Genomic DNA, 24,916 nt, shown 5'->3' on the forward strand with positions numbered 1-24,916 from the left:
TTGAAAGTGCTAAATTGACATCAAAGAGAGGCACAGGAGGAAGCCTTGGGGTCAGGGAAAGCTCCTGGAGGAGGTAATACAGGATTATTTTTAAGTTCAGGGTGGTCTGTAAGCTAATAGGCTGGGAGAGTTTTTCCAGGGAGCTTGAGTGGACAGCATAGTGGTGGCCATCCCTCTGTGGGCAGCCATCCCTGATCTCAAAAGCTGATGTGCACCAAAGAGCAAAGGAAGGGTTTGGATGGAGGTGGAGGACATGGTCAGACACATAGTGTAGAGAGGCAAGTCTGCCACTTTCATTTTAGCTGGTTTGAGGGTAGGTTGTCAGTCAGCCAGAAGACAATTTAGAAGGTGACTCTAATAGTTCAAGCATGAATAGAGATTAAGGGTTGGTGCTTCACAGGAGCACTGACCAAGATGGAAGGGAAAGACATCTAGGTCGTGTAACTAATCTCAAGACTGGTTTGATGTAGGGAGTTGGAAAGACAGGCGTAGCTCTACAATGATATACACCTTTATGTAAAATAGGGCAAAAATTGTACAAAATTCAAAGCATTGCTAGTCTGGCACGGAATGAACACTAATTTAATGCCATCTGTAATGATGATGATGTTTGCTTTTTTAGGTGACCAAGTGAGTGGTTGCCTCCAGGTCATATCTACAAATGGGGAGAGAGGAAAAGCAGCAGAATGGGAGACTGAGGTGGGAGGGGTAGGAAGAGCAGGATGATAAGTTTTGGCACCGTTAAGTCCTCGCAGATGTTGTCTAATGTAATTTCTTTGGGAGTAGGGTCTGGTGGGAATTCTCTCTTAGTTCCCTCATCGTGTCTAGCTCAGTTCCCACAATAGTCCAGGCACTTAATAGATATTTGATGAACTTATAAATTAATGTGTTTTCTGAGTCTTAACTATCAGGAACTACCAGCTTAGAAATAATCATTTATTTTGGAGATGTTAAAGAGTACCAATTAATGCCACACCCTGGGGACACAGTGAGGAACAAGCCAGCAAGTTATGTGCCAACCTGCAGACTGTTGTCTGCTCATATGATTGGAGAGGACTATACATATTGTTCCTGGGTATCTAAGGATTACCTTAGAGGAGGGGAGGGGAGCAGATAGAGCATGCCATGAATGCATAATTCATCTAAGTTGTGCTGAAATATTTTTATGCTTTTATATAGTGCCTGGTAGCCAGAGACAGATCTTGGTGTAGTGGTTGGTCACAATTGAGCCACAGCATTAGCTGCACTCTGAGCTATGCTCCATGGGCTTAGATGAGCAGCATGTGGGTAGGGCTTCCTGGTTCCTGGTGACTCCAGAATCAGCCATATAGTGCCTGCCTCTGCATACAGGTGATATAACTTGAACTTCGTCTCTCCCCTGTTCCTCTCGCGAGTATCTTCATGACCATGGGGGGTTTTGCTGTTGGTTTTTCCTTTGTGTAGGTTGACAATTTCATGAGCTTTTTAAACTTTAAGTTTAGAGCAGCTGTAGGCTCACACTTCTGGGACCTGCTCCAGGAGGTGTTACAGCAAGTGTTAGAGTCTCTCAGTATCCCAGAAAAGGGAATTAAAAAGAGCCTTAGAAATCCTCCGAAGAAAAAAATCCTCCATTTACTGAGAATGAATATAACTCTAGAAAGAGAGGTGGTGGCCCAAGCCACACAGCTCAAAAATGACTGGGAGGCAATTTCACTCAGACATCCTGGCCTCCACATCCAGAGCTTGTTGAACTTCTTATGCAGTGCTTTGTATTGCCATTCACGTGCGAGATTAAGTGAGTCAAAGCCCTTCTCTATTTCTTACTTTCCCTGCGAGAAGAAGGTGGGTATTGGACAAGGTCAGCATTTTACAATATGCGGTCTGTGGAACACATTTATTCAGAACATTAGGAGGTATTGGAGGCCAAAAAAGGTTCCATGAGCGAAAACGATTGAGAAACATCTGGTTAAACGAAGCTGCTTCGGGAGATAGTGGACAAGGAAGCCTGGCTTGCTGCAGTCCATGGGGTTGCAACGAGTCGGACACAACTGAGTGACTGTACAACAACAAACGAAGCTAAACAGAGTCTTTGCAATAGGATGTCTCAAAGTCTTTGCTATGTTAGTGTCATGGTTTTGCAGTGTGGTTGAGTTTATGGTGTTTCCCAAATTCATTAGATCACTAACTGAGGCCTACTAGACCAGCTCTCCCTGGACTACTCCCACCTCCAATTCTTGTGTAGAAGTACCTTTCTGAGCCTTTGTAAAGATGTCTCACTGCATCTTGTGCCTTGGGAGGCTGGATGGGGTTGGGAGACACAAGGAAGACTCTGGAAAAGGAAGCTTTGTGAAACACCAATTCCAGTATGTGACGCTGCCCCCACCCTCAGTTTGTTAGCAGCTCAGTTGTGTCAGACTCTTTGTGACCCCATGGACTGTAGCTGCCAGGCTCCTCTGTCCATGGGATTTTCCAGGCAAGAATATTGGAGTGGGTTGCCATTTTCTCCAGGGGATCTTCCCAACCCAGGAATCGAACCCACACCTTCTGCGTCCCCTGCAATGGCAGGTGGATCCTTTACTGTTTGAGCCCACCCTCAAGAGAGAAGGAAGGGAGGCCATTCCTCTAACATGAAGAGGGGCGTGAATATCTTTCCCTGTGTTAGGATAGAAGATGATCTCTTTGTTTCTTCACTTATCAGGAAGAACAAAGTTTGGAAATATAAGACTAGAAAAGTGAAGGGGAAGAGGAGAATAAACAAGAACATTTGCCTACTTTTCCAGAGGAAGAAAGGGAGGAGGGCAAACAAAGAGGATATCATACTTTTATAGTTTTATCAGCTTTTGACTCATTGGTTTTATAGGATGGTTCCTGATCTTGGTCAAACCTCTAGTAGCTCAGGAATCCATGGTTTTGAAAAAGGTTAATTGAGAGCATGAGCTCAGTCTAAATCTGTTCAAAACACCCCTCAGAAGGAAGATGGTCTGTGTGGGCATTGCATACATGTTCATGCATGCACCCGAAAGAGCAATGTAAGGAAAAGGAACTGTGTCCAGTGCTCATTTCACTTCTACCTAATTGGGTTGGTATTCCTGGACTTTGGATCCAGACATAAAGATCAGCCTTTGATAAGCTGCTGTTGGCAACTTAGATTGTGTCTATTATTTATTGGGCAACACAGGATGGATCACGTAACGAGACATATTTGTACGCTCTGCCTGGGCATGTGGCAGGACACACAGGTAGGTACAGACTGATGAGGAAAGGTGTCTCCAGAGGCTGCAGTAGAACCCTCCTCTAGCTCTCCTCACTGTCCATATTCCCTCATTCTCTGCATGACCACCAAGGCTTTCCTGTTTGTCAGCAGAAAAGTTATTACAGAGAGAAAAGGGGTGAACTTAAGAAGAATTGTCATGGTGACGTACTGTGTATGTACAGAACAGCAAACTTAGAATCTCAAAGCCTCCTTCCGTTTCCATCATGGGCAACAACATTCCCCTGGGGCAGTCACTTAATAATACTCATGACTTTCTCTGCAGCGTTTGTAAGATATCATCATTTCGTTCTGTTCCAGTTATTACCCCTCTCTGAGGAGGTAAGTATAATTGGACCCGTTTTATAGAAGGGAAAGTGAAGCATGAGAAACAAATGTTACTCTGGGATTCAGAGATAGAAATTGCAGTGGAGCCAGTGTATGCTTTCAGTTCTAAAATTTTATGGTGTTGTGGGAAAGAAATGACCAAGGATTAAGCCCCCTCACTATCCAACATACCCAAATCTCTGGCTGCTCTCTGCTTATCTCATCCTTTTTCAGGAGAGAAGGAACAATTAAGGAAGCACTTTCCTCTTTTAGCAAGGACGTACGGAGGATCTATGCTGTCCACAGGATCTTTGCCAGACAAGTGAAGGAAAATGGATATACAATGTATGAGTCCTTTTATAAAAGAACTTGCAGTTTGTTGAGGAATAAAGACATACATATGAAAAGTGAAGTGCCATACATCATCAAATCTAAGATGCCACAGACTCTGAGGCAATTTCAGAGATGTTAGAAATGAAAAATTGTGCATTTTAGAATCAATGGGAGATGGTAGTAATACAAAGGTAAATAAAAATGAAAGTTGGTTGTCCAGAGTTGTCATAAACCATATGTATTCATTCACCAGTTGTTTCCCCTAATATGCCCACGTGTGATGAAGTAGCCAAGGCATGGTACAGATATGCATTGCTTTGAGCTCAAAGTGAGGAAGGGAGCCTGGGTACCAGTAGAGTGGGCTAGTAAGGGGAGGATTTATGGATGATGGAGTACTTGAGCATCTCTTCCTTTTCTTATAAGGGCACTTATCCCATCATGGGAGTTTCATGGCCTCATCTAAACCTAATTACCTCACAAAGGGTCATCTGCAAATATCATCACACTGGGAGTTAAGGCTTCAGCACATGAATTTGGGGACACAAAACATTCAGTCCATAACAGTTGGGAAACTATTTAAATTAGGTTTGGGTCCTGGAACTTAGAACAGTAGGCAGACTTGGGGAACTTTTGAGGATCTGAATAAGGTAGCATTATTAATAAGGCTGTTTTGAGGGGCAATCTGAGTCTGCCTGTAATCAAACTTAATGTCACTGGGATTCTTCTGGGTTTACATCTAAGTTCTATACACCTGTCACAGAGTTCTGCTGTCTGGAGTATATAAGGGGAAGGGAACACATGTCCTCTGTTCTCAGGAGGCTTAGCTAGGGCACACAAAATTTAAAGTTGCGAAAGATTATAAGGGTAAGACCAGTAAGATGGAAGGTATGTGAAATACTGACAGTCTGTTAAAGGTGGCAAGATAGGAAATCCATGTGGGCTAGTTGAGTAGGACAAGGCTTCTTGGGGCAGGTGGGATTTGTGCTGAACCTTGAAGATGGCAGGGCTTATGGAGTAGGGCAGATGGAGTTGGCAAGGGCGTGAGCAAATATATTCAGACTTGGAGGAGCTGGATATTTGGGAGCCCTTGAGAGGTTTGTCCAGGTGAGTGTCATTCCAGCATTTATCTACCTCAGGGAGGACATAACAAGGCAAAGGTTTTTGTCATTGTTTTTTGTTTGTTTGTCCATGGCATAGTCAGTGAAAGGGCTGGAGATGAGAAGGGGAGGAAGCAGAAGATAAGGGAACATACCTTTCGTATCAGCATCAGCACTTCTCTCTCTGTCTATGGGGAGGAAGATGGAGGGAAATTTACAGACTTACACTTATAAATTATAAAAATTCTTAGAGGCAAGAATTTGAGGGAGTTTGAAATGGGAAAAAAAAGTGAAGGAGGGAACCTACTGGAACAGAAAGGGCAAGGCGTTCATATTTAGACTAGTGTCCTTTCTTGCTTCCTATGCCCCTTCCTTTTTTTCTACCACTGTTTGGAATTAAGCTTATAGGGTTTCAGCCTGTATTTTATTACTGTTTACAGTTAATTGTTATTTGATTTATTTCTAACTTGTTTTATTTATTGTTATTTGATTAATTTCTTCTCTTTCCAATTATAATGTCAAGTCCTTGAAAGCAGGTACTGTTTTTTGTATCTCTCAAAGCATTGGGATATGTTTTCTTTTTCTTGGTAAATACTTAATAAATTGAGTTCAATACTTTTGGGAAAGAGACAGGATGCAATTTTTAAATAAAAGAAAAAAATTGTATATAAAGAGTAGAGGAAGAACAATCCATGTTTGTTTATTTGATTTCTATTTATTTGGTGGATTACCCTCCCAATCCAACTGATTTACCAGTTATATTATGAGATACTCTAGAAACGCAGTGGTGCTTGAATGCCTGTATCATTGGAATGTTGACTGGTAGTCTGTGCTGGGTTGATCCAGGACTATCTTCTTCATGGACAGAGCCTGGACAACTGTCTCTGGTATCATGAGATGCGTAGTGCCTGTGTTATCCTGAGAGACATAGGCAAGGAACAGGAATGCTTCTGAAGAATATGGCAGCTCTTGGGGAATGATCTAAAGGAATGATGGTGGGTACTTGAATCTTTACTTGAGTAGAGATTGCATTCCAGTAGTGGTGACTGTAGAGTTGTATTAATGTGATTATCTATCGCTGTCTCTATGTCACCTCACCTGTTAAAATGACTACAACTGACACATTTTATTTATTACTTTAAGCGCCATGTGGGTGTCATGAGAGCTCTGTGTAACTGACTGGGAGCTAAAAAGCAAAATAGCACTTAATAAATATTAACATTCACAGAGAAGGTTGATAGAAAGCTGGATAGAAAGCTAGATAGAGAAGCATCATAGAGTTATAATACTGGTCCACAGAGTTTTTAACCTGGGGTCCAAGGTTGCTATAGAATCTCTATAGGTGGTCTTCAGGTTTTCCTCTAACCTTCTGAAATTGGATGTGCAGTTGACAGCTTTCATCAGATTCTTAAGATTATCTGTGACACAGAAAAGCTAAGAACTACTGCAGATTGAAACTTCTCAGGTCTGCTGATGAGGAAACCAAGGTTTAGAAAGGGCTAATGACTTTCCCAGGTCACTCAGAATTGTGGGAGTTATGCATGTTTTTAGTCTTATAGTGTAGCATTCTCTCTAGTATTCCTCTCTGACAGATCAAGAAGTCACCTTTTCCTGTGGATTATTTCCAAAATCCTATTGAGAAGGATGAGCCACTAAAAAGAGATTAGTGATTGATTTCCTGCCAGGCCTCTTAATACACAAGGCTACTCTTGTTTTGGAACCAAGGTAAACCACCCACAGGCTTGCCACAGAATAAGGATTTTGTGCAGTGAATCATCAAACACTAGAAGGGTAATCTGAATCTGAATATGTTCTGAAAGGCAGTTATGAAAATGCTCTTTCCTTGTACCTTCCATCAGTATAAGGATCCTTACTTCCAGAGATGGCATCCTAAGAATAAGGGATAGAAACATGGTCTGATTTGCCTAATGTCATAGAAATCTCTTTGCATAGCCTTTGAAAGTACTGTAAATTAGAACTAGTGCTACCTCAAAAATTCTAGAAACATACCATTATGAGCCCTCCCAGGTCATTGCTTCAATCTCCCATACCTAAGGAAGTCTGTTCCTCAAATCCCTGACAGATGGGTCTTGGTCTCTCTACCCCATGACTGATGTGACCACGAAATGGTCGCTACCCCAGACAGAAATGTTTTAGATTAGCATGAACTTTACATTGGAGACAAGGCCTGCAGTGTGGCAAGGTGCATGTCCTGGTTGGAAGTTATGGTCAAGTGTCTAGGGAAAAAATAGTGGAACATAAGGATGGAGTATGGTGGACCCAGGAGAGGGGGCTGAGGGAGGGAGGAAGAAAGGAAGAAGAGTTAAATCATAGCCATGGATGGGAAGTTGGGGATCTGAGGGAGACAGAGTGAAGAAGCATGGCAGAACTCTTAGAGAAAATCTGAGGCCATCCCCCTTAATTACGGTAGACAGTGTCTGGTTAGAGGTTCATTCAGAGAATGGTGGACATCTGGCTTCCCTTCATTCGTGGGCAGTTCAGATTTTTAGAAAGCTATTTATTTCCCATATATTGCCTCTGTGCCGCTTCTTAAAATCCTACAAACTAGGTCCTTCCTTCTTCCCCAGGAGAGCTTCTCTTGTATTTGGAAACAGTTGTGGTGCTCTTCCTTATCTTTAACAACTCTAGGTTCTCCAGTTTCTAGTCACTCTGTAGGTTGTTCCTTGCAATGCTTCTTGAATGAGAGGTACTCCAGCTGTGAACGTCTTACTTAAATGTAACTCGAATGCATATGAATAAAGAGGATTCCATTCCTTCAGATGTAGTCTGATGAGTACAGAGAAAAAGTGCAATCTATGTTGTACCTTGATTCCTTGCATGTGTGCTCAGTGGCTTCAGTCGTATCTGACTCTTTGCGACCCTATGGACTGTAACCCACCAGGCTCCTCTTCCATGGGATTTTCCAGGCAAGAATACTGGAGTGGGTTTCCATGCCCTCCTCCTGGGGATCTTCCTGACCCGGGGATCAAACTTGCTTCTTCCTGTGTCTCCTGCGTTGCTGGCGGATTCTTTACCCACTGAGCCACCTAGGAAGCCTACCTTGAGTCCTTATGCTGTGCTGACTAACTTAAACCTAACTAGCCTTATCAATGATAAGTCGATTTTGGATCAGCATCCCAGCCTATGGTGATAATTTCAGATGTTTTTTGTCCATTATGTTGGTTGGTCCTTTCTATTTTATGTCATCAGTGGAGTTGACTTTTAGAAAAAGTGATTCGTAACTTCATTTGATAGAGATATTGAATAGATCAGGGTTAAGTTATGAAGTTCTGGGCCTTATGATAAAGAAGTTCCTTTATGCCTGTGTTCCTGACTTCTTAAATTGCATACTACACACTTGTAGGAATCCACACTAGAACATGTAGTTGCCCAGCCCAGGGCAGGGAACACCATCTGAAGAGTTTCTCTAGCCACAGTCAGAATCTAGATACAGTAGACTAAAATTTATCTAGATAGTGCCATCTAGACCCCGTCAGCCCCATCATTGTGAACTTTGTCACTGCAGTTCTCCTTGGCTCTCCATCCCCTGTTGGACTCTGCATTTCAGCTTCTTGTAGCTGTGGCTGGCCCTTATCACCAATTTTGGATAAGTTTTTACTGTTCAATCTTGAAATCCTCCTCAGATATGATTCTTGGATTTACTGTGATCAAAACCCCAGCATAGTGAGTAAAAGGGATTCCTTCTTCAGCCTGCCATTGATTGAGCATATGATCAAAAGGCTGATAATGATCTGCTGATCGATATTCTGTCCTAGCATCTTGACTTGAACCTTGATTTTCTTGAACTTATCCCCACAATGTCATATATCTTTAACTCATGAAAAAGACCTGCTAACTTGTTTGTGACCCTCAGATCACTTATTCATACTTTGTAAAATGAGGAAGCTTAGACTAGAATAGCACTTCTGAAAATGTTTTTCAAAATGAGATTATGTTGCTAAGTCTTACATTAAAAAAATGAGAAGAGAAAAATGATTAAACAAGTTTTAAAATACTTGATTAAAAAAAGTAAGCAAGTTTCTTTATAAAGCATCTCTCAGAGCCTTCCACATGCTGATGTGCCTTATGAATCTCCACTACTGAGAAATAGTTTACGGTTTTCCTCCAACTTTATTTGATCTTGGAGCACTTTCAGTTGGGGCAAATATTCTGTGGCACCCCTTTTGAGAAACACTGAACCAGCTGGTTTTGGCCGAATCTTTAGGGATCTCTGTGCTGACAAGTACTTTCCTCACTCAGAGAACCAGGGGCTGGATGTGAGGGCAAGTTGCTGCCCAGCTATCTCCAGGCTCCAGTGCCCACCAGAAAAACTTGTCCTTCTCCTGCAGTTATTACTATGAGCAGGGCACCTCCTGACCACATTTGACATTGAAGAATGGAAGCAATTCCCTGTATGTGTCTCTCCCACCACCCTGTCTCCTCTGCTGTCCCCTTCCTGCTGTTCAGGGCATCTGCCTCGAGAAGCTCATTAACCTCTGTAATGATGCAATATCGCTTTTTTTTTTTTAATAATATAAACGTCTGTTCTGCAAATTTGCCACTCACTGTACTGTTCTATGAATTGGAACTCACCCTTCTTTGTGGGAGAATGCTGGGCCCTCTAACTCTGGTGTGGGACATGTTTAGAGGAGAACCAGGGGACAGTTTTATGGATTTCTTGAATTTTCAGAATGACTTTACTGATTCACAAATGTGACATTTTGGTGCTGTACATATTAACGCAATGCTAAATCTGACAAAAGGCAGAGTCGGCATTTTTTATTCTTTTGGGGGAGAGAATGAGGCACGTAGTTTAGTTCACACATCTGACTCCTTAGCTATCCAAGATAAGAAGCATTTATTAGGATGAGACTCTTTGATTTTGTTCAGCAGTGCCAGGTGATACAGAGCAGTGGGGAAGAGATTTGAGTTCATTTCTGAAATCCCTCCAGTGGCCAGAGCTCCACAGCCTCCTCCCCTCTGCCCTGAGTTTGGCTGTAGGGCATGACAAATTGGATTGACATCTCAGTTCTGCCACTTATTAACAAAATGGGTGATCCTGGACAAGTCACTTGATCTCTCTGATCTTTTATTTTGTCAGTGAAGTATGATCTGAATTAAATACTCATGGTTTTTGTTTAGTGGATTCCCAACCATCTGTGGTCCACAGTATAGCTACACACCTGCTGGGACATAGCAAGCACAGCATTATATGGGGCCAGCCTCACAGCTAATGCCAGTTCTTCCACACATCCACACTGCCCACCAACTGGCATTGTACACACATAAACACGGGTGTGCATGAGCCCGTGTGCCCTGTACCTCCTGCCAGTCTCCACTGTGGTTAATGGAATTGTTACTGTGAGGTTTAAATCACATTACTGGGGCCTTCCTGGTGGCTCAAATGGTAATAAATTCGCCTGCAATGTGGGAGACGTGGGTTTGATCCCTGGGTTGGGGAGATCCCCTGGAGAAGGGAATGGCTACCCAGTCCAGTATTATTCTGGCCTGGAGAATTCCATGGACTGTATGGTTTCATGGGGTCACAAAGAGTCAGACATGACTGAGCGACTTTCACTTTCACGTCATGCTAATAATAATAGCTAACTAGCATCTCCTCAACACTTCCATACATTTTGCTTCTCTGCTACGTGCTTCACCTTCACTGTCTCTTTTAATCTTCCCGACAGTTCTGTGGGAAGAATTTAACGGATGATGAAATGGAGACTTAAAGAGGTTAAGCAGCTTGTCTGAGGTCATGCCACTGGGATTGGAACCCTGACTCCAGAGTCCAGGCTCTCAGTCGCTCAGTTATAAAGTATAGGGAAGCAATCTATAAGTCATGAAGTGCTCTGCAGATCAGGGACCATTGCTGTGGCTGCTAACCCTCAATTCAAAGCATACCAAAGGATAATGAGGGGAATTGAAGTCCCCTGCTACCCCAGCCACACTCCATTTCTGGTTGGAGATAGATCTGTTATGCGTATCTCTGAGGGGTCTGATGTTGAGGAGATGGGAGTGGACAGACCTCAGTGTAACTCTCCATCCGGAGGTCCCCTTCGAGTCCTTTTGTAATTTGTCTCTGAGCCAGGAGGCTAAAACTGCTGAGGCAGAGGATGACATCGGACACCAGAGCACAGGAACCAACAGGATACACTTCTGAGCTGTAACCAGGTTAAGGAGATAAGCAATAAATCAGTCCTCAGCTAATTCCCTTGAATTACCAGCACTTTCCTTTGGGCGTAAAAGCAAGCAGTGGCTGAGAATAGATCCCAGGGACTAAATCTTGAGACTCCAAAAGTTGCATGGCTAAATAGATTTTTTTTTTTTAAGATTTTGCTATTTAATAACTTGCATCTGTGAACTATTGCATATTCTGGACAATCCAGCCTTTCTGAGTGCCTCTGTCCTCTTTCTTGTTTGATGACTATTAGTCTTATGGGAAACTATGGACATGCTTTCCCATCTGTTTCTATATAAAAAATATTGACCTGGTTTAGGGGCATTTCTTCCATTGTCCACTGATGAAAGGGCACCTTCTGGGTTCCAGGGATGCCTGCAGGCACCACCCTAGATATGGTGTTCCTGTGATGTTGGTTCGTGCTCTAAACTCAACCTCTGTTCGTAACCAGTTTCTTGAAGTAACTTTCTCCATCAGGAAACATAGGTTGGGGCCTTTCCAAAGTGGAGAAAGTTATCTTTCTTCTATGTTTGTAATTGGTTTCTTCTTAGTTTGTAATTGGTGAGTTAAGTCCTTTGTGATGTGGAAGAGGGACAATGTTTATTTCAATGATCAAAATGAATACGTTAGGAGTTGGTGTGATGGTGCTGCTCGTAGGACTTGGAAAGGTGGCCTCTTGATTTTATCTGTGGTGATCCCCAAGAGTGATCACTGCCCTCCTTTTTTTTATTTCAGAAGGTGTACTGGCAGTCAGCAGACTGTTACAGTTCTGCAGTTGCCCTCAAGAAAATGCTGGGTCGGCTGAACTTGACTGCGTGGGTGATACTTTCAACATGTAAAACATAATCCCTCACTGAAACCTTAAATTATCCAAACTGAAAGAACTTCTGGGTCTAACTGGTTTTTCTCAGTGAGTTGGTTTGTTTTCGTTTGCTTCATTTCTCCAGTTTTGGCCTTTGAGCTTGATTCTTCTCAGTTTCGTTCCTATTTAAAGTCAGTTTCACCTTTCAGTTCCCCTCTTCCACCTTAGCCTAATAGGGTTTCATTTCCTCATACACAGTGTGCCTGGGGCAAGGTGGGAGGGCTTCATAATCAAGTCTGAAAGCAGGAGATTTCCCTGATATATGGCCAAAATATTGGACGATAAGGGGAAGAAAGCAATTTGATTTAAGAACAAATCACTCAGTAGGAATCTTTGCCCCTCATATTCTTCCTCTATATGTAATGATGTTGAAATAGATCATCGTTCTCAGTTCAGGCTACATGTTGGAATTACTAGAAACTTAAAAAAACAAACCAGAACAAAAAATTGATACCTCTGTCTTACTCAGACCAGTTAACTAGAAAATCTAGAAATGGATGCTAGGCTCCGTACTTTCTTTTAATTGTTTCTCAGGTGATTTTTTTGTGTGTAGCCAGGGTGGGACCTATGGCCAGGGTGCTTGCTGAGGACTCTCTTCTGACCATCAGATTATTGTGCTTGTGGTACCTTTGTCACAGCAGCTGGAAGAACTAGGTTACTGTGCCTGTTGGAGTGATGGTTACATCTCCTGTCAAATTGTCTCCCTTGGGTGGGTAAATAATGTTTCTGAAATCGTCTGTGTTTTAAAGGTGATCATTGGGAGTATTTTCACCTTAAACTTCTCACCACTTCCTTGCAGAGCTCTCCGTGAAGGGAGGGGTGGGAAGCTGGTCCATGGGGGGCAATGCAGAGAGATACACTGGGCATGTGTCTGTGCTCAAGGATGTTAGCTCAGCCTCGCCTCTGAATGATCACCTGGAGCCTGTCTGTAAGCCTAAGCTCTTGTTGCAGCAATGGCCCATGAAACCAAATTCTGCATCTCAGCCAATTGACCTCATTTCTAACATCTAAGAAAGGAGTAGAACCCTGTGGATTTCATTAATTTTAAATGTTCAGATGGTTAATCTGAGCCAATCTGAGGTTTATACATCTCCTCTTTCCCTGCTCTTGTCTGCAGCCCTGTCAACCTAAATATGATAGAAGCACAGAATGTAACCCAAATTACAAGTGTGGTGTGGGATAACAATATACTTTTTAGTTATTCCACAATTAGCAGACCTGGACTTTTTTTTTTTTTGAAGGTGTGTAGGGAGATAGCTAGAGGTCTTCAGAATATTTTCTAACATGCAATGTAACATTGTATGCTGACTTCTATGCCATTTTTCAGAAGTTTTCACTGCACCAGTTTCAGAAATGAAGGACGTGGAAAAAGAAGCAAGGAGTCTCAAATCAGATTTAAACTATGTTTGTGGATATCAAAACATTTCAATTCTTTGCAAATGGCTGATGAATTTGATTTGATATCTGTTGTACATGAGGTCTTTCATATTGAGGCTAATTATAAAAATGTCAGCAACATTTGTGAGTATCTACTGTGTGCCAGGAACCAACTTAGAAACTTTACACGAAATTGTCTTTAATCTTCACCACAGAGTACGCAGTGTTGTTTTAATTTTACTGATAAATGAAGCAAAACTAAAACTGAAGCTAAGAAAGTTTATAAAACTTGTCCAAGGTCACACAAGATAGCAAATAACAGAGCTAGGAGTCAGTCCAAGTCGGTCTGATCTCAGTGTTCTCGCCAGCACCCACATTCTGAAGGGTTGACTTGTCTCCCATCAAGAGAGTGTGCTCTTTGAGGGAAAGGTGGTGAGGAGTTACAGTGCTCTCATTAGGTCTTATGGATATTAGGTTTCATTAGGTCATAAGGACAACCTACTTTATTTTTGCAGAAGATTTATTTCATATACATACTGCTTTTGAACGGAGCTTTGACAATCATAAGTGCATATGAGTTTCATAAGTGTACAAGTGGGTGGAGCCATTGTCCTCCCCCGCCTACTCCCTCCTTTTTCCCTAAAGGGAGAAAACCAGAGCAAAGGAAAAAGTGGTTGCCTTGTTTATATTTGTAAGTGTTTTCTGTGGCAGAGGGCTGGGACCCAGCCAGGCCTTCTGACTCCTGGTCCAGTGCTCTTTCCATCACTTGTGACTAATGGTCAATCTTTATGCACAGCCTGGCCTCACAGTTGTACCCTGGCTGACCTAGATCATCAAAGACACAGAAGTAAAGAACTGGACTAGCTGGTCAGACTGGTTTTCTGGGCTTTATCTCTTACCTTGGCCAATCCACAGTCCTACCAAGCTGCTGAACATTTTTTTTTTTTTTCCTATTTCCATTCCTGGCATGTTCTCCTGTCCTGTTACCACTCTAGCAAATCCTGCCCATTTCAGAACCCACCTCCTCAGGAACTCCACCTTGATTAGAGCCCCTTATGTGGTACCTCCCTTAGTTCCTAAGACGTTTTTATCTGGACAGTACAACTCGTTTAGCACTTCCCACATAGAGGTTTGAGGTTTGTTCAGCTTTTAAGTATATGTGCAGCTGGAGAGTGCCAAGTATAGGGCAGGAGTGATTAGTGTGGCTATGAGTATGTAGCTGGCCCTACCAGGTGTGCACAGGCCATTTGCTTTTCTCTGGTTTACTACATAGTATAATATCTCAGTGGTTACCAGGGTATGCTGTGAAAGAAAAAGAAATTATTATTTTAAAACCAGGGATGGGTCAAGAGTTTCCCATTGAGGCTGGACTGTGGGAGTGGAGCCCAGAGAAGTAAAGACTATGCAAGCTTGTTCTTGGGGGAGCTGAGTCAAGGCTTTAAGAGTGTATTTAACAGTTCTATCACCATCAACAATTGGCTTTGGCAGAAAAAAAAGAGCAGACATTTCTGAAGAGTGAATCTGGGTGTCAGAACTTAAAGGTCCTGAACTGAACTCAACTATCGACTTGCTTTTAGCTCTTAAGACCGTCATTCTTTGTTAAGAACCATTCATTCATCTTCTAAATGATCACTAACTACTTATTTGGGGCAAGGCACATTGTTGTGACATATAGAATAGGGATGGTGAAGATATGGCATCTGTCAAAAAGATAAGTTAACAGGATGCAAACCATAAGATACCTATAGTAAGTGGTCTATAGGCAGGATAATGAGGAAGGAGAAATTATTCTACACTGGGTGAAGCCTCATTTATAGAAAATTTTCATTGATGAATTTAACTGGGTCTAAAAGATGTATTAAATAAGCGGCGTGAGGGAGGGAAGCACCCCAGTCCAAAAGTAAGGAAGTGTTCCAGGCACTGGGGGAACAGTGAGTGACCACATGGGTTAAAATAAATCTTGAGATTCTGAAATAGTAGTTATAGTGGACATTGAATGCCAGGTCATGGAAGTCAAATTTTGATGGTGGGAGGGGATATATTAATAAGACAGATCAATGGGGCGTAGCATCCAAATTAGTGTTCCAGGATCTCCACGTCTAAAATGAAAAGAGTTAAGTAACTGCTCCTTCTTAGCCCAGAATACTCTGAGAACCATCCCTTCTGACTTTCGCTGTTCCTCTTAACTTGCCTTAGTTTTATATCTAGTGCTTATCTCTGTCTGATGTACTATGCATTTTACTTGCTTCTTTCCTTATTACTGCCTTTCTCTGTTAGAATGAAAGCTCTTCGAGAACAGGGACTTGGCTCTGCTCACTCTGTGTCTTTGTATGTAGAACAGTGCCTGACACATAGTGGTCACTGATCAATGGATCAATAAGTATTTGTAAAATGATTCATGAAATGAGCTTCTCTGAAAACAGAACTCAGGCAGTCTGGGTTAGGATCTAGCCAATGATGAATTTTGTCAAAGATGACAGCAAAAGATAGTCCACAAGGTAGAAGCCTTGAATTGAGACCAGGTTTTACTGCAAACGTGCTCTGTGGTTTGGGGAAATTTGGGAGTAAATCCATTTGTGTTGCATGGATGCTGATGTCTTACCTACAGTAAGATCAGTTGAGGAGATAGATACACTTCTGCCAATTAGATGGCTGATCCTTTTCCCTCTCTGTAAAAGGAACTAGGCTTGGCTCTTTCCTGCTAGGAGAAGGGTATGTGTCCAGTACATTTTGTTTGTCTTTCTTTGGCACTAGATAGTAACATGGGGTTTTTGTTGTTGTTGTTTCTAGCTTTAAGCAGATATTTTGTGGGTGGATGTTAAGGCATTTGGCTTTTGGAGGGATGGTTTCTTATTTTATCCTTTCTTGTTTATGTAAGTTTTTTGGGGGTTCTGTTTTAATGTGATAAATGGCTAGCAACTTCCCTGAACCCTGTGAAAATGGTATCCAGGCTACAGAATAATTATTTAGTGAATCTCAGATCCAGTTTATGTTGGTGCAGATCAAATTAATCATTATTAGTCATGCCTTCACTGACAGTAACCTCATCCCTTGCAGAAGTGCTCCTCTTTTATTAAGAGATAATAGCTGTGAGGAATGGCTGAGCCCCACTCTGGTTACATTGTATGGTGGCTTTCCCCATATCTTGTCAACAGAGATAAAAGCAAATAGCCAGATTAAAATCCAAAACAAAACCACTCATGAGGTGCTCTCTCTCTAATACTGCTGCCTACCACAGGAATTCAAGTTCCAGTATTAAAAAGTAAAGAAAAGGAAGGAAAAGGCGAAAAGAAATGTACTTCCTTCTCAAAGGGAAGAACACAAATAACTGTAATAGTCATTAGAACAATCCTTATGATGTGGTGTTTACTATAGTAGGACTAAATCCACATGCTTGCTACCCTGGTTCCCCTGCCAATACTTGAATCTTGGGGACAGCAGTCTCCATAATCTCCAAACCTCTTACTATCTTAAGATATTTCCCATTCTGAAATGTGTGTAAAATGACTTCCAAAAACAAGGTAAGCCTGGAAAAAGTTGATAAAGGAGCCTCCTCTTCAACTTCAGTCCAATTTGCAATGTAGAACATTTGGAAAATAGAGAAGGATGTGATAGGTAGGCAGAAAGCAGGGAATCAGGGTACCTAGCTTCCATTACAGTTGTGAGATTTTAGGAAAACTTAACTTCTTGGAGCCTTGCTTTTCACATCAGTAAAGTGGAATGGTCATGTGGAATATAATTTAGCCTTAAAAAGGAAGGAAATTATGAGACATGCTACAATGTGGATGAATCTTGAGGACATTAAGCTAAATGAAACATGTCAGTCACAGAACAGAAACTATATGATTTTGCTTATGAAGTACCTAGAGTAGTCAGATTCACGGAGACAGAGAGTAGAGTGGTGGTTGATGGGAAGTGCAGACAGGGGTAGGGAGTGGGGAATTTGTGTTCAGTGGATACAGTTTCAGTTTCACAAGATGAAAAGAAGATGGATGTTGGTGATGGGAGGACATCGATGTGAAGGTACTTAATGCCACTGAAATGTACACTTAGAATGGCAAATTTTATATTATGTGTATTTTACCATAGCTCAAAGTTTTCAATTAAAAAAGGAATAGTAATAAACTCTGAAAATTATATCTTACAGTCTAAAATTTATTGTAGTCCCTCAGGTGGTGGGGAATCATTAAGTTTAGAAAGCAGTGGAGGCCAATCTGTAGGGTCCTAATATATTTGGAAGTAAGCTGCATACTTCAGCTAGGATATGTCTTTGAAGGTCTGCTTCACAAAAGGGAGGATTTTAGTTCTGTGTGCTCTCACAGAGCAGATTTAGAGCCAATAGGTAGGAGGGACAAGAAGGCAGAACTTTGTATTAAGAATAACTTTCTTTTTAAAATAAGTACAAAGGCTGTCCAAGATGAACGAGCTTCCCCAGGAGGAAGTCACCTCCCTCTAACAGAGGTGTCAAGCACATGCAGTCATGTGCGGGGTCCTTTCTACTCCTGTGGGATGCTGGATGACGTAGCACTAAATTGTCTGCCTAAGGTTCTGTGGTCCTCTTTTCCTTCTCTATCATGGCTTGAATGCTTTTTTTCATTCCCCCGAATAACAGCATCTATTACTACAAAGAAAAACACCACTCTGAAGTTATTAAGAACTCCAGAGGTTATATGGTAGTGAATTGAATTGTCTCAGCTTAGTCGCTCAGTCGTGTCCAACTCTTTGCGACCCCGTGAATCGCAGCATGCCAGGCCTCCCTATCCATCACCAACTCCCAGAGTTTACCCAAACTCATGTCCATTGAGTCGGTGATGCCATCCAGCCATCTCATCCTCTGTCGTCCCCTTCTCCACCTGCCTCCAATCTTTCCCAGCATTAGGGTCTTTTCCAATAAGTCAACTCTTCGCGTGAGGTGGCCAAAGTATTGGAGTTTCAGCTTCCACATCAGTCCTTCCAATGAACACCCGGGGCTGATCTCTTTTAGGATGGAATGGTTGGATCTTCTTGCAGTCCAACGGACTCTCAAGAGTCTTCTCCAACACCACAGTTACAAAGCATTAATTCTTCAGTGCTCAGCTTTCTTCACCGTCCAACTCTCACATCCACACATGACCACTGGAGAAACCATAGCCTTGACTAGGCGGACCTTTGTTGGCAAAGTAATGTCTCTGCTTTTTAATATGCTATCTAGGTTGGTCATAACTTTCCTTCCAAGGAGTAAGCGTCTTTTAATTTCATTGCTGCAGTCACCATCTGCAGTGATTTTGGAGCCCAAAAAATAACGTCTGACACTGTTTCCACCATTTCCCCATCTGTTTCCCATGAAGTGATGGGACCAGATGCCATGATCTTAGTTTTCTGAATGTTGAGCTTTAAGCCAACTTTTTTACTCTCTTCTCTCACTTTCATCAAGAGGCTTTTTAGTTCCTCTTCACTTTCTACCTTAAGAGTGGTGTCATCTGCATATCTGAGGTTATTGATATTTCTCCCGGCAATCTTGATTCCAGCTTGTGCTTCATACAGCCCAGCGTTTCCCATGATGTACTCTGCATATAAGTTAAATAAGCAGGGTGACAATATACAGCCTTGACATACTCCTTTTCCTATTTGGAACCAGTCTGTTGTTCCATGTCCAGTTCTAACTGTTGCTTTCTGACCTGCATACAGGTTTCTCAAGAGGCAGGTCAGGTGGTCTGGTATTCCCATCTCTTTCAGAATTTTCCACAGTTTATTGTGATCCACACAGTCAAAGGCTTTGGCATAGTCAATAAAGCAGAAATAGATGTTTTTCTGGAACTCTCTTGCTTTTTCGATGGTCCAACATATGTTGGCAATTTGATCTCTGCCTCTGCCTTTTCTAAAACCAGCTTGAACATCTGGAAGTTCACGGTTCATGTATTGCTGAAGCCTGGCTTGGAGAATTTTGAGCATTACTTTACTAGCGTGTGAGATGAGTGCAATTGTGCGGTAGTTTGAGCATTCTTTGGCATTGCCTTTCTTTGGGATTGGAATGAAAACTGAAATCCATTTTATTCTCAGGCAAGTCACAAACTGTAACTTGGACCTCAGGGGTTTCTAGGTCAACATAGGGAAGGAAATCAGTAAACTCAGCTCAACCAAATTGGTATCAAGCTTAGGAAATCTTTACCTTCTTAAGTTGGTTATATTAAATTCTTATGATTAAAAGATTTACAAAAGACTTCATGGGTAATTAAGTTGCGTTAAGTGTTATACATGCTTATAACTTAGTCTTAGTGATTAGTGCCAATATAGGCCATAAGAATCATAATTCTGGGCTAGATGCATACTGTTTGATACAGTGTGAAAGTCCTGTTATTCCTCAAAGATTTGGCATCATCACTTATTTGCAAGGTGAATACCAAGTGCTTGTTGTGTAATTCTTGGGAATAAAATGAAATAAGTTTATTTCATAGGGTCTGTCTCAGACAGCCTTTAATATATTCTTTTCTTGGGCTTATCAGTCTTCTGGCCCAAAGTTAATGAAGTGATAAATTAAAGGCAAAGTCCACTCTGGAACAGACTCGGTGTCCCTAAACTTTTGGTGAGATGAAAACTGGAATCTCAAAGCATCAGCTGACTACCTTTATCACATTACTCACTAAAGTTTCAGAATATTCCAGTGCATTGCCTTTCCCATAACAGAGTGTGAGCTTCTTGTGAGGAGGATTCCTGTTACTTTGGCCTCAGTGTCTCTGTATACCAGCAGAGTGGATGTTCAGCAAATTATAGAATGAAGAATGAAGGGTGAATGTCTGTCTTCATCCCTGGAAGAAAGCCCATACCTGGTGTCAGTGTGGCTGGTGATCTTTAAAATGTGATTTGGGGAGTCCTGAATGCCTCCGAGCCCAACGTTGGGTGCCAAGAGATTGCTAAATGGATAGGACCCCTTTCTAACCACAGAGCTCTGCTTTTATCTCTTTTACGTATTAGGATCCCATGTAAAGTTTTTTGTAAAAGTATTCTGAAAAACATACACACACAAATACTCAAAACATCAGGAAATGCTTTCAGGAGGTGTTTGTGTGCATGTGCTTATCTGGTGTGTTGGATATTACAGAGCTTGGGGTAAGATACAATGTTTTCAAGTTTCTTTACTTGGTTTAACTCTCTATTAAGTGGTTTTTGTTTTTTTTTTTCCTATTGTGGAGGAAGTGGGCTGGCTACAATACAAACTGCTTCATTAGAGATCTGTCAAGACTAGCTAAGAATTTTATTCATGTTTACCAAGTTTTGGGTGATTACCAGGTGTTTTGTTCTTTTCCTTCTAAGGAGATTTGAATTTCCCATTAGTGGATTTATAGTCATCAGTGCTTAACTATATCAGGCAATGAATTACAATTCAATAATAATCCTACAGTTTCTAAATTGTTTGCAAACCCCATATAATGTATAGAGAGATGTATTTCACCAAGGACTTTGTTACTTTGACAGTTGCCACTGGTGGCTCAAGAAAATCCTGTGGAAATCCTTAGGAATAAGACAAAGACTTCTGGCTCTGTAGTCATCCGCTGTACCTACAGGGAGGTGATGGAGTGATAAACTGATGGACTCTTATCTCTGCAAAGGGCTGTGTGAAGAGAGATGGGTAGTGTGACTTGCGAGCTATACTACACCAGTTTGTGGCTTTCTTTAAGTGACAGAGGAAGAAGGTGCACTAGGAGGGGGAAAAGAGAAGAAATAAGCTGGAGGGTTAGCTCAATGGTCAGAGCTGAGTCTGTGATCCCAAGGGTCTAACTCCAGGCTTTGGTAAGGTAGCTGATCCAGAAAAGGAATTCTCACCTGTGAAGAGTTCAAAGGGCCCCCAAATTGGATGCTTCCCATGGGAACCTGGATAGATCCCTTCCACTTAACACATTCCACCCACCCCCCATTTTTTTTTTTTAAACTTTTTCTGTCTTTCTTTCTATGGGAGCTCAAACTCAGAAACTTCACTTAGCCTGAAACTGATATTTACTATTTAGTACTGGTTCTAAAATCCTCAAATCCCTTGGGAGCAAAAAAGGGAGAAAAGTCTTGATACTTTATTCACACTGCAATATGGTCTTTTCAAAATATGCTCTTTAGTTCTACTGGATAAATAATTTCTTAGAGATGTGTCAGTTAGAAGAGACCCACCTAGATGACCTTGACTCATACCAACTTCTCCTGAAGATTCTGATCTTCTAAATGCTTTCTCCTTTGCTTCTACTTTACTTAGAGATGTGTCAGTTAGAAGAGACCCACCTAGATGACCTTGACTCATACCAACTTCTCCTGAAGATTCTGATCTTCTAAATGCTTTCTCCTTTGCTTCTACTTTACATGGAATTCTGTGTCTGAAAGTATGTATTGGGGTAAAAGTGAGAACGGGGAGTAAAAAATTAAAAATTTTATTCTTTCCTATGATTATTCTTATAAAGAAATCTAGTAAAAACAAACAGAAGAAGAAATCACATATAGAACTCCCTTTCCTTCTCACCATATGTCATACAGAAATTCACTTAGGGCCACCTTTGTGCTGTCATGGAATGGAACATACTGACAGCTGACTGACAGTGTTGTATGCATGCATATGTATGCAATTGCCATGAGGATCCTCTTTCCTCATTGGCACCTGACACCACCCATGTACCTGTATGCCATCTAGACCATGCAAACAAAGACACGCCAGTTTCTTTGTGGGCTCACTACAGACATTTCATCACAGAAATTACAGATTTTATACTCTCAACCCTTCCATCCAGAGAAAACCCAAGACTGTTCCTCACTGCTAGCAGATCCTGAAAGTTTTTCAAAAGTAAAAGGAAAATATTCTCTCCACCTCTTCTTTTTCCTCCTCTCACTCCAACTGAGAAATAAAACACAAAAGTTACATATTCTTTGCGAGAGACACCACTGGTTTTTGTTTTTGTGTTGTTTTTTCAAATTAAAGTGTCAACAACTGGTAACAGATTTGTCCACAAGAAGAGTTTCTGTAGAAGTAATTGAGAAAGAAGACAGGATAGCCTTGTATCCAGCATATTCAGGAGAGGGCAGGCACAGAACCAGGAATAAAGACTCTGAGTGGAAGCTGGGAGCCTGGAAAACAGCATTTCCTGGAACTGCCCAAGCCTAGCCCTGAGATGGTAGAGTAACAGCCTTACCCCACCTGACTCTAGATCAGTTTGCCATCATGCATGTTCTACTTTGTTTAATTGATTTTTTATTTTTCATCTGTTGCTTGCCTTGGGTTGTCCTTTCATTCTAGAATTTTGGTATTTTTTTAGTGTCTTTGGGATTGCCAGTGGATTATTCTTTTTCTCTTTTACACCTCAGTGGTACAAATGAAGTGCCTCACTCTTTTGGGGGTTTTTTTTTAGCACTTGTGGAGCAAAATATTCCCCAGTCTCAATTGTTCAGAAACAAATTACAAAATTTTTTTGAGTCATTTCTTCAAAAGTTTTCAATAACTTAATACAGATGTCAGGTAAACCAAATTCCATTTATATCAGAAAATAGGAGAGACATTATAGAACAGAAAGTAGTCAGCCACATATTTTATATCAGTGCTCCTTGGAAGAAAAACTATGACCAACCTAGACAGCATATTAAAAAGCAGAGACATTACTTTTCTGACAAAGGTCTGTCTAGTCAAAGCTATGGTTTTTCCAGTAGTCATGTATGGATGTGAGAGTTGGACTATAAAGAAAGCTGAGCACCAAAGAATTGATGCTTTTGAACTGTGGTGTTAGAGAAGACTCTTGAGAGTCCCTTGGACTGCAAGGAGATCCAACCAGTCCATCCTAAAGGAGATCAGTCCTGAATATTCATTGGAAGGACTGATGGTTGAGCTGAAACTCCAGTACTTTGGCCACCTGATGCGAAGAGCTGACTCATTTGAAAAGACCTTGATGCTGGGAAAGATTGAGGGCAGGAAGAGAAAGGGACAACAGAGGATGAGATGGCTGGATGGCATCACCGACTCGATGGATGTGAATTTGAGCGAGCTCCAGGAGTTGGTGATGGCGTGCTGGTGTGATGGCTCCTGGCGTGCTGCAGCCCATGGGGTCACAAAGAGTCGGACACAACTGAGTGACTGAATTGAGGGTGGTAATAGGAAAAGATGGTTTGGAGAAGGTGCAGGGATGGAGGCATGCCTCCAAGACCCAAGATTGTGGTTTGAACACAGTGCAGAGAACTGCACGGCACTCTGAATGGGGCTTCTGAGACAGCTGTGGCTCATGGTTGGTAACTAGCACAGTGGCCTGCTGCAAACTGGGCTGCCTGTCCTGTGGGGCAGGGAGGCCAATACTGTGATCTCTAATTTCCTATAACACCTACTTTCAGATTGCTTTTCAGATCGCAGACTGCAGCCTGGAAGCTTTTGAAAAAAATGTACAGATTCTCAGGATATATTCCAGACCAACTGAATCAGAATTTCTGAGGGTGTGACTGGGGAAAACACACACTTGCACACAAACATGCACACGTGCACACATTTTTACGTTCCCCGGGTAGGCAGGTGAGCGGCAGCATGGGAAACAGAGGGAGTGAACAGAGAGCTTACCCTTGCCAGTGGGCCAAGAGCAGCTGTCCAATCTAGTAGGTTCCCCTTAAATGCCTAGGGCTCTGCAAATGGGCATTTTTCACCTGGGGCCTTGGACAGAGATGGGATCTCCATGCATCTGGACATGAGGGTGGCGGGGACAGAGCCCCCCAGTGAGAAGGACCCACACACAGAGGAGCCCATTAATCTCCAGCCTCCCTTAGTTTCATTGGGACCAAGACTTGCCTGGGAAAGTCAGCTGAGGGCGGAGGCAGTGTTGTGCCCTGAGTTCTCATCAGCATGTGACCCTTCCGGTTCTTATCGGAATCTGCCTTGGTACGTCCTGCTGACAGGCCCCTCGAGGGGCAACAGGAACAGAAGCCTGCTGGGAAGGGAATGGAGGAGAAACTCTGAATTGTGGATTCAGTATCAGTTCTGTGGTTTCCCCCCCAAGGGATAAATACTGTGCTTTGCAGCTTATATGATGGAACAGACTTCCTATGTGTATGATTCCAGGAAGAGAGTTAATAAAACCTCCTGATACCTTGCCTCCATGGCAGCATTTATTTGTCTAGCAGTGAGGCTGTGTGCTGTTCATACAGTACTGGTGTTAGATTGACATTTGCTTTGACCTTTAAACTTTCTGCTTCCTCCTTCCCTGTCCTCTCCCCAACCCGCCTCCCCGCCTCCTGTTGTTCCTCAGCAAGTGAGTTTGATCTTCTGTGACCTGGGCTTTTCCACAGGTTGACTCTCCCAGGCTTGGATGGGGTGGGGTGCAGGCTTTTCCTCTTTTCTCTGCACAAAGGTCATCGTATGACTGTAAAATTATTGTCTGGTGGCAGCACGAGCGGCATTCTCATGTGGGGAGTATGGAGAGCTTGTTTATTCTTTAAATAAGAAAAGGAAAAGAAAACACCTCCAGAATCCACATCTGCCATGGGCTGTGCAGGGCTGGGCTTCCCGCCTTGGCTGCAAGAAGGCCCGG

The 24,916-nt window shown here is 42.1% G+C and overlaps 2 protein-coding genes across 6 annotated transcripts in view; one reads left to right on the top strand and one right to left on the bottom strand.

Annotated features, from left to right (window-relative positions):
- Positions 1-24,916, top strand: part of SETBP1 (SET binding protein 1) — an 890,090-nt gene that overhangs the window by 559,610 nt on the left and 305,564 nt on the right. The gene's annotated exons all lie outside the window — the stretch shown is intronic.
- Positions 1-24,916, bottom strand: part of LOC145534400 (uncharacterized) — a 46,680-nt gene that overhangs the window by 21,023 nt on the left and 741 nt on the right. The window contains exons 2-3 of one of the 3 annotated variants that reach the window (XM_081561788.1): positions 24,178-24,313; positions 21,543-21,742 (exon numbers count right to left, since the gene is read on the bottom strand). In XM_081561788.1, coding sequence (XP_081417914.1) covers positions 21,543-21,742; positions 24,178-24,313 — 336 coding nt within the window. Of the gene's footprint in view, positions 1-11,014; positions 11,151-21,542; positions 21,743-24,177; positions 24,317-24,916 lie in introns of all 3 variants that reach the window. The other 2 variants (XM_081561790.1, XM_081561789.1) reach the window with 2 other exon arrangements.

This window comes from Giraffa tippelskirchi, chromosome 14 (genome assembly GCF_054371585.1).
Source record: "Giraffa tippelskirchi isolate mGirTip1 chromosome 14, T2T-mGirTip1v1.2.pri, whole genome shotgun sequence".
Taxonomy (NCBI): domain Eukaryota; kingdom Metazoa; phylum Chordata; class Mammalia; order Artiodactyla; family Giraffidae; genus Giraffa; species Giraffa tippelskirchi.